Source organism: Crinia signifera, chromosome 5 (genome assembly GCF_055691185.1).
Source record: "Crinia signifera chromosome 5, ASM5569118v1, whole genome shotgun sequence".
Classification (NCBI taxonomy): Eukaryota; Metazoa; Chordata; class Amphibia; order Anura; family Myobatrachidae; genus Crinia; species Crinia signifera.
In genome coordinates this window covers 276,545,680-276,560,180 of record NC_139221.1, presented here as the reverse complement: position 1 = coordinate 276,560,180, position 14,501 = coordinate 276,545,680, and the positions used below count along the sequence as shown (strand labels likewise).

General features: G+C 44.3%; 1 protein-coding gene across 2 annotated transcripts in view; it reads left to right on the top strand.

Moving 5' to 3' along the window:
* Positions 1–7,227: 7,227 nt before the first annotated feature.
* The window catches only part of GALNT11 (polypeptide N-acetylgalactosaminyltransferase 11), a 34,605-nt gene continuing 27,331 nt past the window's right edge, over positions 7,228–14,501 (top strand). The window contains exons 1-2 of one of the 2 annotated variants that reach the window (XM_083189058.1): positions 7,228–7,384; positions 7,733–8,062. In XM_083189058.1, the coding sequence (XP_083045184.1) occupies positions 7,771–8,062 (292 nt within the window). In that variant the 5' untranslated portion in view covers positions 7,228–7,384; positions 7,733–7,770. Of the gene's footprint in view, positions 7,385–7,541; positions 7,567–7,732; positions 8,063–14,501 lie in introns of those variants that run through there. The other variant, XM_083189059.1, reaches the window with a different exon arrangement.

Sequence of the window (14,501 nt, the reverse complement as noted above, 5' to 3'; positions counted from 1 at the left end):
CAGGTATATGCGTCCCTTCGCCACGCTTCGGGCTCGGTGGCTCGCTGCGCTCGCCACACTATATATTCTCAACTCCACGCCGACGTGGATAGTAGGGGATTGAAAAGGTCGGAGGACGCGCACCGCCACCCCTCGCGGGCTCGCTGCGCTCGCCACGCTTCGCTCGCCACGCTTCGGGTTCAAGTCAATAGTGGGGTGACGATGGGGCCATATCTAATGTGAAATGGGTCATATTGGCCCATTTCACATTTTTTACAATGTGAGATGGACTTTATCAAGTCCATCTCATCTTGTGCCATTATAATGGCACAAGACCGACGCGATGCTCCCTATTTCAATGTTAAAAAATATTTTAACATTGAAGCCTATGGCAAAATCGGGGGCATCGCGTCGGTCGCGTCGGGGCCAATGTTAATGGTCCCGACCGACGCAATGCCCCCGATTTTCCCTTTGCCGGCAAAATGGACCTGATTTCAAAGGAAATCGGGTCCATTGCGGCCATCGTGTACCTTAAAGGTACACGATGGCCGCGATTGTGGCCGTTCTAGGAAACAAGTACCGTTTTCAGCGTTACAGAATATATATGCAGTAAAATAACCGGTATACAATAATTTATTTTTTATCTTGTTTTTATTAAAAAGGGGGTGGGGAATAGTGAGTCATGAGCATATCATGGCGTCAGTTTGCTCTATGCCAGCCCCACAGGGCCAGTGGCGGATTCAGGGGGGGGAGGGCACCTGGGCACGTGCTCCCCTGTCATTTAATTTTGTAGCTGAGGACCAGAAAATGCAGGGACTAGGCTGGTGTAAAAGGGGCCAACCTGGGAATGCATTTTCTGGTGTGAAAGGGGTATTATTTCAAATAGCCGGGACCTGCAATGCTCTGAATACAGCCAGGCTCTGCCACTATCAGTGGCTATCACTTCTGCCTGGCGGCAGCTGTCCCCCATTTACCGCGAGCATGTATTCCCCCTTGGCAATGAGCATGTAATCCCACATGGCAACGAGCATGGAACCTCTGGCAATGAGCATGGAACCCTTGGCAATGAGCATGTAGATAAGCAGCACTTATGTAGCATAATTTTTAATAGGCATTATGGTGTTTGGCATAATACATAATGGACATAATGGTGTGTAACTTAACGTGTAATGGACATTATGGTGTAAATGTTTAATGCGCGCCTTTGGTGGACAATGTCGCTGTGTATGAAGCGTATTGTGAATTTTGGCTTAATCTGTGTGGCATTATGTGAATTCTGGCTCAATCCGTGTGGCACTATGTGAATTTTGGCTCATTCCATTTGTCATCATGTGTATAATGGAGTCTAGTATTTTTTTGCATAATGTGTAGAAGTTGTATATGGTGTTGTACACTACACTCAAGGACACGCCCCCTGTTGAGTGGCCACACCCCCTTTTCCGGAGCGCGCCTTCTGCGCGCGCACAACTACATCCATCACTTTTGTCGCCATGGTGGGCCTGCGTACTTTAAATGCCAGGGCCTATTTTTAATCCCATTCCCACCCTCTCTCTGACGCTCTCTTAGCATGAACACTGGCACCACTAACACTGCTTCTCCCCCACCTAAATCCTCTTTTATCATGGTGCCCCCCCTGTCATTTTATCCTGGATCCGCCCCTGCACAGGGCCACCATGAAGGGGGTACTATGGGCACAGCCACCCACCGCACCCCGACAGTCGTGCTCCACTGCCTCCACTGAGATGCCCCGGCTTAAGCCCAATGCTCCCGGATGGCTCGCTTAACCACTCTCCAGGGGGCTTGACTTTAACACTCTGCTGTGCTCAAGCGCTGTCGCCTTGATGTAATTCCCTGCTAGATAGGATACTGAGAAGGCTCTCCAGCTCAATAGCGGCTGACTTGATCTTTTTTTGTGTGTGTGTGTGTGTGTGTGTGTGTGTGTGGGGGGGTTTGTCTATTTGTCAGTTCCGGGACCCACAATTTCTAGTGGCATCCCTGCAGCCCCACCGTTAAAAACTTTACATCTTTGGGATGAAGAGCTCTGCCCAGATTATGTTTTAAGGATTCTCCACGGGCTTCCTGATCAGAGAGCATTGGCTGTGGGGTGATCGGTGCCGGTGATGACTTCAGAGTACCTCCCTGCCAATGGCTGGGCCCATCTGCGTTCTTTGGTACCACATCCAGAAAATGCTGGGGTGCCACTTACAAACGCTGGCCGGGTGTCAGTCATCTTACGAATGGCCAGCAATGGCTAGCCATCGCTTGCTTCGTTTACAAGGGAAAGTGTACTGTGCGCATGGGCGGCCTATTGACAAACATCAGGCCCTGCAAATTTGCAGCCCTGCAACGAGGTCCGAATCGGGCCCTTAGATATATACACTGAGATTATGTGAATGCACGTGCAAAAGCATCTGCAACGCTGCATTATGTATATGTGCAATGATGCATAGAAATCCTGACTGGCGTACTACTGTATCTAGCACGGCCTCTTGCCACATGTGCAAGTGAAAAAATACATCTGCTCTTTTGAGGTTTCATTTAGAATAACATGCCATTATGTGTTACAGTATGTTTTCCTGATGTAGTTTAACCACTTCATAGAAGAATAGTATTTACCTCTGCAGATGCACTGGGACTTTTTTGTTTTGTTTGTTCTTTTACTTTTTATATCTATGGAGCACGCGCCCAATATCTGAGCAATTCAATTAGAAACAGGACTCACAGACAGAGGCAGATTTTCCACACGGCAAACTAGGCGCCTCCCAAGGGGCCCCATAAAGATATCTTGGAGATCCAACAAGTTCCCAGAGGAGCATTGCGCCACTACCGCATGACTTCATTACATCACATGGAAGAAAGGACCTACATTGGCATTGCTGTGGTGCAGCCCAGGACTTGTTGTTAGCAGATGAGTTCTTTGGATATCAGGCGCGAACATAGGGCCTAATTCAGCTTCTGTTGTAGTTTTGTGAAGATTCACACTGTCATACAAGGCAAGGCTGCCCTGCATGCCATTTTTCAATGGGGCCACAGTTTTAAGGCTCATGCACGTGCGTGTGCACACGGGCAGATTTTTAAATATCGCTGAATAACGATTTTTGATAATCTATGCATGATACTGAATTAGACCCATAAAGTGAATATCCTGCAACATGTAACACAGGCACGATTCAGATCACGCTCGCTGACATTTCCTACAGTCTTGTTTAGTTGCAATGCCCCGTACACACTATACGATATGCGGCACCAATAATATTATTAATTATATCGCAAGTGCCGTGAAACATACTGAACGATATTGTTAGTGACCCCTGCGGAACATGCAGTCACTGACAATATCATCAGATTTACTGCAGACAATAAGCACTGGTCGCTTGCACCCAATGCTCCCTATAGCGAGATGGCAGGAGGCAACCAGAAACAGATGGCTTTAATGGCCTTGCTGTCTGTACTGGGAAATCTCCTTTTTTATGGTGACTAAGCCAACACAATCCTAGAAGCACTGTAGATGGCCAGACTCCCGGCCATCTGCAGGTCATTGCCTAGAGCACACAAGGTCACTTTTACAAGGTCACTTTTTTTGTTGGAACTGTGTCAGTTCTTCTGAAATGTCACATGCTCTCTATAAAGCCACTATGCAGTCATATCTGAAGCTACAAATCTCTCCCAAGAATCTGGTCTGACCCTGGGCTAGTTTTTCACTCTATTCAATTCAGATGCATCTGATCAATTCTATGTTAAAACCCTGACAGCTTCAGATCAGATGAATCTTTGGTGTAGCACCAAGGATTTTTCCATCAGATGGATCCAGGGGCGGATTGGCCCACCGGGAAACCGAGCCATTTCCCAGTGGGCCGGCCCAAAACTCCTGAAAAACGGGCCGGCCGCGCTCCCCCCTGGACTGGCAATGCCACGGCACTTTGCCCACATTCAAAATGACCACAGTAGGGCTGCTGCGCATGTGCGACAGCACACAGCACCTCCCATAGACCGTCATGTGTGGTGGCGGCAGCGGGCTCCCAGCTCCCGTTCCCCCATCTGGAGGCTGCAGAATGGAGCAGGTGGGCCTCCCGCCCCGCATTACAAACACCGCCGTCCCACCCCCGCATTAAATCAGCAGCCGCCACCCCCCGCATCCCCGCACTACATAGGATGCCGCCTACCCCCCCAATGACATATGCCCCACCGCCAGCACCTATCCCCCCCCCTGAGCAATCTAATACATACTCACCACCGCCAGCACCCCCCCGGCTGCCGCCGCCAGTACCCCCCTCCAGCTGCGGCCAGCGCCCCCCCAATGGGGTTGCAGGGGTGATGCTGACGGGTTGCCTGGGGGGGGGGAGGTGGGGGTGCTAACAGGTTGTCGGGGGGAGAACTTACTTTGTGCAGGAGTGAAGACTGGCTACCGGCGGCTGACTAAGTCCCACATGGAGGAGGAGGAGCTGCTGCATTTGGGAACGGGGGAAGGGGGTGCTAGCGGGGGGTGGCGTTCACGCTGGCAGGAGCCGTGAGGTTAATAATTACCTTGTGAAGAAAAGAGGGGAAGGCTGATGGCTTACTCTTCAGTCAGTGTCAAACTCGCTCGGCTCTGCGGCGCAAAGTCCCATGGGAGGAGGAGGAGCTGCTACATTTGGGCATGGGCAGTAGCTCTCCTCAAGGACCACCGGCCGTCGCCATTTTCATCACTGGCAGCTATCCCAGTCACCCTCTCTCCGTGGCGCCTATCGGCTAACATACTAGGTATGTCACTCTGCCCCCAGGAGTTGGTGGCTGCGGTTAGCGGCCGCAGCCCAGTAAGGGGGGAAAGCAGCCGAAATCTGGACCGGCCTACCGGGAAATGGCCCGTTCATATCCTCCCTGGTCATATACATCTGAATCTGATGAAAACAGGCCAAATCGATGGGGGTCTTAATGATTATTCAGCGCTATAAACTAAAGCTGAAGTACCTGGCAGATTTCCCATCCACTACAGTAGGTAGTTAGAATAACAAGGTACTTGAGCAAAACATTACTTATTATTATTTGTATGTATGCCTGCTTTGGTAATCCCCCTATCTCACATTATCGTTTAATAAGTTACAGACAGCAATCATTAATTCCATACTCCGTGGTTCTCTCAAATATAACAGAATGCAGAAGAAGACTAGTACACAGGCCGAATTCAGCATTTGTCAATGCTACGGAGCTAATTCACCACTCAAAGAATGATTCAGTCTTTCGATAATCTCAGAAATAAATAACGTATAAGTATGAGAAATGTGTAATACTGTCTAATACTGTAACCACAGAAATATCTCTTTGCAGAAGCTTTGGGGAATCCAGTCAGACTCAACACGCGTTATCCTCTCTGCCCTGGTTCAGACCATGGTTTCGATTCAGATCGATCAGGCATGAATTTGCCCCATCCACGATGGTTGGGGTTATGTGCATGTGCAAACCCCTGTTACCCGAAGCAGCCTAACAAAAGAAATATTACTATGCACTATATTACTATTACTATGCAAACAGGCACCTGTATGCTTCTTTTTTATCATCTAAATTTACAAATATAAATGTTTTGTAGTACAGGTTGAGTATCCCGTATCCAAAATGCTCGGGACCAGGAGAATTTTGGATAACGGATTATTCCGTATTTCGGAATATTTTAATATTTCAATGATGTATTTTGAAGTATCTTGCATGTATGCTGTATAAACACATGAAATGCATACAAATATATTTTATTTGTTCAAAAAACAAGGTTTCAAAACATGAAACAAAATGTGTGTACTATCTCAGATATTGAATTTGAATGCCAAGCAATCATTTTCTTGTACATACTGTATATAGTGCCAGTTACATATCATGTCCTCTGTAGTGCTGTTACAGATGTCCCCAGTGAGTTTTTAGCAAAAAACTTTGTTTTTCCACTTTCTGGAATGTATGGTTTTCGGAATAATTCGGATAACGGATATTCGGATATGGGATACTCAACCTGTAGTAGATTTATTTGAACTACTCTATCAGTTCTTTTATCTCTGAAGCATCTGCGAGCCTTCAGAATTCAACCTGATAGATATGTCCTTTTGGGAATATTTTACCTTGGATTTTGTCAGGAATTCCTACCTACTCTCAAAGGGTTTCCTGTCTTCAGATGACTATTTCTTAACAGATTCCTTTAGTGCTTTTTTATTATTGACGTAATCAGTAGTATTTATATAAACATCTCCAGCAGCCTCAGGAGGGAACGCACTTTGACATATGAAACAGGCATCTGGGTGCCTGTACATAATAAAATGGGGGGCATTTAGCCAAAATCGCGTCGCATTGCATACCATACAATAGCATACAATGCAATGCGATTTTGTCTTCAAGGGAATTTCAAGGGAAATCGCGTTGCATCGCATGCTTAAGGTAGTGGCATACAATTTTCAAACATTGGGCGCCCAGATAATACACAAGTACCATAATAATTGGTGTAAAGTGATGTCAAGCTATTTTTGTCCTTTACAAGAGTTAGTACAGATTCAGGCCCTTAAAAAGGGTTGGGTACGATATGTCGACATGAGAATTTCTACATAATAAAAATAACGTCGACATCAACCATTTCAACATATATCATGTATACAATGATGAAATTTCAACATGCTAGAATATCGAAATATCCTCCCTGGTGGCCCAGAACTGACTTACTGTCTACTGGCGGTGACATCTTCCAAACTTTGTTTGCACATGCGCCAATCATATGTGATTTTTTTCTCCCTATAGGATGCAATGGTTAGTAACCATCACATAGAAAGATTCAATGGCGGATGCTTAGCCATCATGGTGGGCTTCTGATGTCCATCTCTACAGTGAATTCACTTCTGTAGCCCTGACACATGCAAAAGTGTAACAGCTGCTACTGCTAGGCATCAGGATTATCACTAATATTACTGAGTACAGTTTTTCTTTCTCTGCATGCAGTTTGCTTTCGGTATGTTATGTTGTATAACTAAATACAGTGTACACACAGTGACAGAACACAGCGAGCAAATTTTGGGAATTGTATGCCTACTTCTCGCAAACATTCCAAAACAACAGCATTCAGTACCACATCATACACGTAAAGTTTAGGGCGGCCATTTTCTTGGAGAGCAACCATCAATAATACTAAGCAGATCGGCCACGGCAATATGTCTCCGCAGCGGACACAAAAACTTATCGACAGTACTTTGTCCTCTATGATGGCTGGCTTGTTTATAACGCCCATGAACGACAAGAAAGGGTTAGCCACGCCCACTGAGTGAATCGCCGTGCCTGCTGCAGCCTGGAGGCTGTGCCTTTGGCGCCGACATCATGGAGGGGGAGGGGCTACATGTTCTCGTCACCCAGCACTGGAGATCACGGACAGTCTTCCCCCAGACCACTCTGGAAAGGGGCCCAGGTAAGCGGATGGCTGCAGGGCCCGTTGTTCGTGGTGTGTGGGCAGGAAGGGCAGCTTGTGCTGAGTCAGTAGTTGTAGTTAGAGTCTAGCTGTAGCCTGGTATGATATGGTGCATCCCGGGATGCACAGGGGCATCAGCCCTGTAGACTGAGCTGTGTGACACATGGGCACCTGGGTGCCAGGTAATATGTCAGTGCTTGCTAGGTTATTGTACATACATAGTACACGCCACTGATTAGCTGGCCTTGGTATATAGTTGCAGCATGTTAACTTTAGAATGCAGAAAATCCTAATATATGTTTTATTTATTTTGTGTCTTTTTTTCCTCCTCTTCAAATCACCTGGCAGGGAATTGAGAATGCACCCCCGACAATGCTAGGGGTACAATGGGCAGTGCCGCTCTCCGCTGTTTCTGCTATGGGTGCCTCTTCACTTCCGTGACCTGGACACTTCTGCTGTTTATTTATTTCAACTTCAGCGAGGAGAGCCAAGGCGTCAGACATGTGCCCGTCAAGGGGCTAGAGCCATACCGACCGCTGCCCAAGAAACCCTACCCCCGCTTCTCCAGGGAGTCTGCTGGCCTTCCCGATGGGTCCTACAAAGGTCGGAATAGGGAACCGTTTGGTAATCATGTTGGGGACTTTGTGGAAACCAATGGGAACTTCTCTCCAGAAATGGGTAAGTAATAATCTTGTTCCTGCATGTTTTTGTGCCCAGAGATGGGTCATGTTGGTGGTGAGTGCAGGCTGAAAGCTGCATTGTAAGACTGCTTTTCAGAATGTGCCCTTTAAAACGTCGGATGTTTAGGAAATAAGCTAGCAGAAGTGAGCAGTGACTTGTGGTTTCGAGTTTCGGATGTTAGGCAAAAATGTGTTTCACGTGGTATAGTTCGAACAGAGGGAATATTCATAACGGCTTGAAGGATTACTCAAGTGAAAATTCCTAATGGGTTAAGATATTCTGTGGAAATAAGGGAATATGACAGATTATCATGATCTATAAATATAAGAAAAATGAATTCACATTCACCTTGACTATGACAAACTGGTGTTTTTCAAGTTGCAATAATTAGTTGGATCAGTGGGCAATAGTCTTGGACCTACAGTAGCTAGTCTTCTAGTGATCCTTTGGCATGAGATACATTATATGATTCATACTGTACCAGTTCCCAGAACACTATCTCTAACTTAAATGCATCCATACGGTCTTCTATATAAAGCTTTGGTTCTCTGCCTGGGGTACCGTATACATCAGATTCAAGGGTATAAAACTTGTGATCAGGGACATAGGTGATAATGAGACACCTCGGAAAGCAGGGTCTTGCGGATCTCCACAGCATGTGTTTCAGTGAGACCCAGGATACAGTATGTGACCTGGTCACTGGTATTTTCCGCATAGAAGAGATTATCTTGACTTAGTGAAATCCGGAGGATTCCTGTCACAGTGGTCATAATGTTGTAATGTGTTGCTATGGCATCCGCCGATAATATTGCATGTGACTATGATTTACCCGTTTGTAGAAGATTAAAAATAAAGTTGTAAAACCAAAATTAAATGTTTTCAGTAAAGTTAAGAATGAACAGTCACTCCACACCATGACCAGCTTTGTCAGCCAGGACTCACTGGCAGTGTCTGAATTTTGGATTGTGCTGCCGCTCCACCTCTCGATCCGCCACTATATATTTGTTACGTGCATTGCACCCAGGCAATGTATGTGTGTGGCACCTAAACATTTTATTTAATGGTGCTTACTAATAGTAATGTTTTGCTTTGCATATATTGGGGGTATGACACAAGTGTGCTGCCACGGAGTACTTATGTGTAAAATTGAGAACCACTGACCTACAGCTATGTTCCTTACAATGTATTCTGTGAACAGTGTTAACCTTTTTATTGAGCTGTAAATTTAATTGTGACAATTGGCATTTGTTACTTTCCTCTGATCTTATTTTTTATTATTATTATTTATTAACAGTTTCTTACATAACATGAATAAGGGAACCTACATGTCATGTAATATAAATAATGGATACCGCTGTGTGATAACTTGTGACACAGCGTCACATTACCATGTGACCTAACTTGATTTGGTACTGTTTTGTGATAACACCTCTTTCTAGGGTCTTGATTGCACAGAGCACCAAAATATTTAGTCGCAGCTCTGTAAATAAGGATTGATATGGGTTAGGGGTGATGGGTGCTGTGCTGGGAAAGGGCTGATGGGTCAGAGGCAGAAATGGCGTTGGTGCTGGGGGCATCAGCTAAAATATTGTGCATTGGGCATCTAATTGATTATGGTGAGCTTTTGAATAATCCTACACTCTCAGTGGTTCTTTACATACTGTACCATATAAAGGTGATGTCTGGTAATGCATGGGTTGTTAAAGAATTATTATGCCAATTAGATTTCTCTTTCTGCACCTACAACCCAAATGATTTTGCAGGTAAAGACAGGAGGGGTTATTTCTATTCTCTGTTGCCTGGGAATATAGCAAACACACATTCCCTGATATGAGTAGTGGTGCAGTCTTTTCTGAATGTGGGGGGTACATAAACACCTCTCTGACTACATTGCACATGTATGCCTGCCCGGGACTTGTACAGCTGGGTAATTCTCTAGAGTTCTATTAGAATCTATGAAAATCTTGAGGATGGGCCCAATATTGTTTCATTAGTGCACACTCTACCATAGAGGAGACCTCCACCACTGTAACACTAATACTGTACGATACTGCTTCTTTTATGCTGAAAATACACCAGTGCCACCCAGGGTGATGGCAACCTCAGCACCCATAATTACAAGGCTTGCATTGGAGGTTAGGCCTTCAGCCCAGCTTCATAGTGGAAATAAGCATTTGTCCGTGTGTGTTTTTTTTATTATTTCTTTTTGAGTATGAGCTATATTTTTTGTTATCTTTAAGAAACTGATTCGCTTAATGCCAAGATCCTTACAGAGGCATATGTGTCAAAGCTTGAAGAGAGACAAGGTAACAGCCAATTGTCTTAATAACTGCCATGTTACTTTGCCTCTAAGGGGGGGGGGGGGGGGGGTTGTGTATGTTGGAAACGTCCAAACAGTCAGAATCGCGGGCCATTTTCATTGATCCGACAGTGTGAATTCAATGTTCTGAGTGTTGTAAAGTCCTTGGGTTGGGGAAAATGGCCACAGATTGTCAAAAAAACTGCAGTGAATTTGACAATCCACAGCTGTTTCTGACCTTAACACACCAGCCTTAATGACCCGAATTCCATTGGTGGTGTTTTTATATTATTTTTTTGGTAGAAATGTAGTAGTATTGTGATATTCCAGATCATCTAAGAAGTCTTAGTGGGACATGTGAATTATTAAGGTTTTTTTTTGTCTCTGGAATTTTAATTACACGGACAGTGAAAAGGTTGACATGAGTTTTTCACGTTTTTATTTTGTCCTGAATGTCCATAAAGTGTACTGCGTCCCCTTACATGCTTCGTGCAAGGTGCCTTGTTGTGAATGGCACATTACTCTTTTAACTAACTACATTTAATTTAAACCCTAATATCACAATATCTTAGTTCTTTGTGTGGCACATGTATGACCCCCCAACGTGTTTGGAGTTGTCTATTTATTTATTTATTTATTTTTAGAGCAAGGCATATCATGCCCGAGATGGGATATGCTGTCAAAGAACTCCCACCCCACACCACAAATCTCAGTGTGGCCATTTAGAGGCTGTCCACAAAAAATGTATACACACTTGACTAAAAAAGTCCAGAGTAGGGAGTTCCAATCAGGATATTTCAAAGATAACACTTCTAGCACTAAACCTGCAACACTCAACTGAGTTGAAATGAATTGTGATGTTTGCAATTCCATCTGTCTGTTATCAGCAGTTCCTGGGACAGTGCAGTAGTGTTCATTCTAGCACTCACTATTTTTGAAAACCCATGCAGTTCCTCTTCCCTGCTTGGGCTGTCGCTGTCTGCTGTAGTGCTTCTAGCACAGTGTGGTCTGTATATCAGCACTGATATGCAAACCAGACCTGTGCTAGAAGCACCACAGCAGACCATGACACCCCAGGCAGGGAAGAGGAACTGCATGGATTTTCAAAGTTGACGGGTGCTAGAATGAACACTAGTGCAGTCATCAGTTCCTATACCTGCAAAAAAATTGTACACTTGTTTTCTTCAACTTGGATTAAAAAAACTTTAACTTTTGTGTTTATTATAAATCAGTGTGTGTATACCTTTTTGAACACCATGCATTCCTACTCCCACCCACACCCCTTTTTTTTTTTTTTTAATGTTTTCAGTAAGAGTACATGAGCATAAGCACGCACAATAACTACAGCAACCTTTGATAATACAAAACACATGGGAGCATAGGAAAACCAGAAGGGGTGTGCACCGAGCACGTTTTGTGTTTTGGGTCTGTATCTCCGGCCGTGTATTGGATCTAGATCTGTTCCAAAACACCACCCTTTCTGTGTTTTGTGTTTTGGATCTGTATTATATTTGATAAATTCTGCGATTTTATCTTTTTTTTTTTTTTTATTTATTTTTTTGGTGTTTTTTTTTTCTTTTCTTGTTTTCTTTGCTCCTACGGTATTAACCTCAATAACATTAATTTCCAGTCTATCCTGAAAACCACACAATGTTGTTTTTAGGCCAAAAGGTTGCAACAAGGTATCGGGATGACTATGCTAAGCTAAACAAGTGGGTGGCACAAACATGTGTCCCATCTAGGAGTGGCATTGCAGCGGTAGACAGGATGGCAGTTTGAAAAACTAGGCCCCAAAGAGCACATAATGGCAAAAAAGAGGGGGTAGGAGGAGGACTTAGATCATCGTGTGAAGCTGAACCACTAGTCATAAACATAAGCCAGGGCCTTAGCCGTTCCTTGCCACTCCATGTCATAAATGGCATATTGGCAAGCTTAAGTTTCTCCTCAAACAAGTTACAATTATTTTTTTCTTTTACTGAACTTTGGCATTTTGGATTTTACATGCCCTCTACGATGATATTGGCACCGGCCTTGGCATTTCATGTTTTATGTCATGACTAGTGGCAGCAGCTTGAGCACTAGGAGGAAGTCGTTCTTTCACTATTTTATGCCCCAAATTTTGATTCTCCATTATCTTTCTGGAGTATGCATTTTCTTGAAGGAAAGATAGAGGACTTGGATACCCTTTTATTGAATCACTGATCAAGAGTCTTCATCAGGGAGGGGTTCCTAAAATCTTTTTTCCTACTGAAGTTCATGGCCTGGTGAGACCAGGCTGTCCAGCATTGAGCAGTACATTTTAGAGGGTAGATATAATACCGCTGAGCATGGTATTAAAGAGACCCTGAGATTTGAGAGGGTCCAGGTAGAAGAAATTGAAAGTTCACTAATTAAATAAAAAAATAAGAAACCGTCACAAGATAATCATGATTATAGAAATAACCAAGTACGGACCTACAATAGAAGGTTTGGAGATCAAGAGATACATTATACCAAGTATACACCTCCGAGCCAGAGAGAAAGAAGAGATTCAGCTATAAAGAATAATACCAATGTGACAAAGGATTTCTGCCAATCGGCAAAAAAAAAACAAGCGCCTGCTAGGGTGGTGTGCCAAGCAGCTCACACTGAGGAGGGTCAAGTCCCCCTATAGAAGAATGCAAAAAGAACTAGAAAATGGTGGAGCGCTATATGCAAAAGAGTACCTTGTAGGATTTTGGTATCGCTGGAGGATAGTGCATTCCTTATTGCAGAGGGGTCCTCACAATAATGTGGTTGTTGTAATCCAAATAATGAGCAGGTGGTGGTGTCCCATCAGGAGTTCCATTCTCAGGGTGCGAGACCTAAACAAAATACTAACCAGGAGAATGGGAAAAATGCCAGTTCGCCACCTAAACCATCTGTCCCTCTTTTAGAAAAGGGACTAGACCCAATTTGAAAGACAAAATACAAATATCAGGTACTCAGCCAAGACACCCCAAAGAGAAAAGAATTATATCACTAAGAATCGGACACCATTGCATATTAATATACTTGCCATCAGAAGAATGTCCTTTTAATTATGATTGTTTAAATGCTTTAAAAAAAAAAACATTTCATGATTTAATTTGAGATTTGAATTTATTATTAATAAAACAGGTATATTAGCTCTCTTAATTAGTTTTTTTTGTGAGTGTTTTGAATTCCAGTTATCTGGAAGCTGCAAGGTAATAGAGGGATAATTCCACCTACCGGTGATTTATTCTAGATAATATATTTATATTATAATTCTAGAATTATTTATTTTTAATTCTAAGTTGTGCCTGATTTATTTGAGTTTTTCATGTTGAGGAGATAAATGCTGCCCATTGCAGACACAACCTGTCATGGACGCCGTTTGTGCATGAGACACTCTAGGGTTTGACCGGAGCTGCCCAGCAGGAAACGCTCCCTGACTCTCTCATTCTACCTAACCTTGCCTAGCTCATGCAATTTATATAGAGTAATGTACAAATGTTGCTCCATTTCCTTGTGCAAAAGTAAAACTAGATAAAGGAAAATTCCACTCCTAAAATCGGGTGTGGATTATTTGATAGACGGTCAATAGGTCGACCCTAAAGGTTGATGGGGTTGAAGGGTCAACACATGAAAAGGTTGACATCACGGGGGTGGGGGGGTGGGGGGGTGGTCAATGTCGACATGGACCCCCAATTAGTGTACTTCGCACCCTTGCATGGCTTTGGGCTCAGTGCCGCACTATTCTTGGCAAACTATTATATTCTCGATCTATGCCGACATGGGTGATGAAGTAAAGAGCAAACCTATATATGGTACCTGGGTCGACAATATAATGGTGGACATTGTCAAAAGGTCTACACAGGCTTAAGGTTAACCTGCTAAAGGCCCCCATACATAGAGCCCACTTGTCCTGAGGACAAGTCGGACCCTATTCTCCTCCGAGCCGCCCGGCAGCTCCCCGGGAGGCTCACATACCATGAGGACTTTGATGTGCCATTTTTTACATGTGATAAATCGCATGCGACTTATCACATGTAAAAAAAATAACAGGGAGCTGCAGGGCGGTGAGGAGCAGTGGGGGGAGGGGGGCGGGCGGCTGGGGAGGAAGCAGTGGGACAGCAGCGCGTTACCAGATTGGGG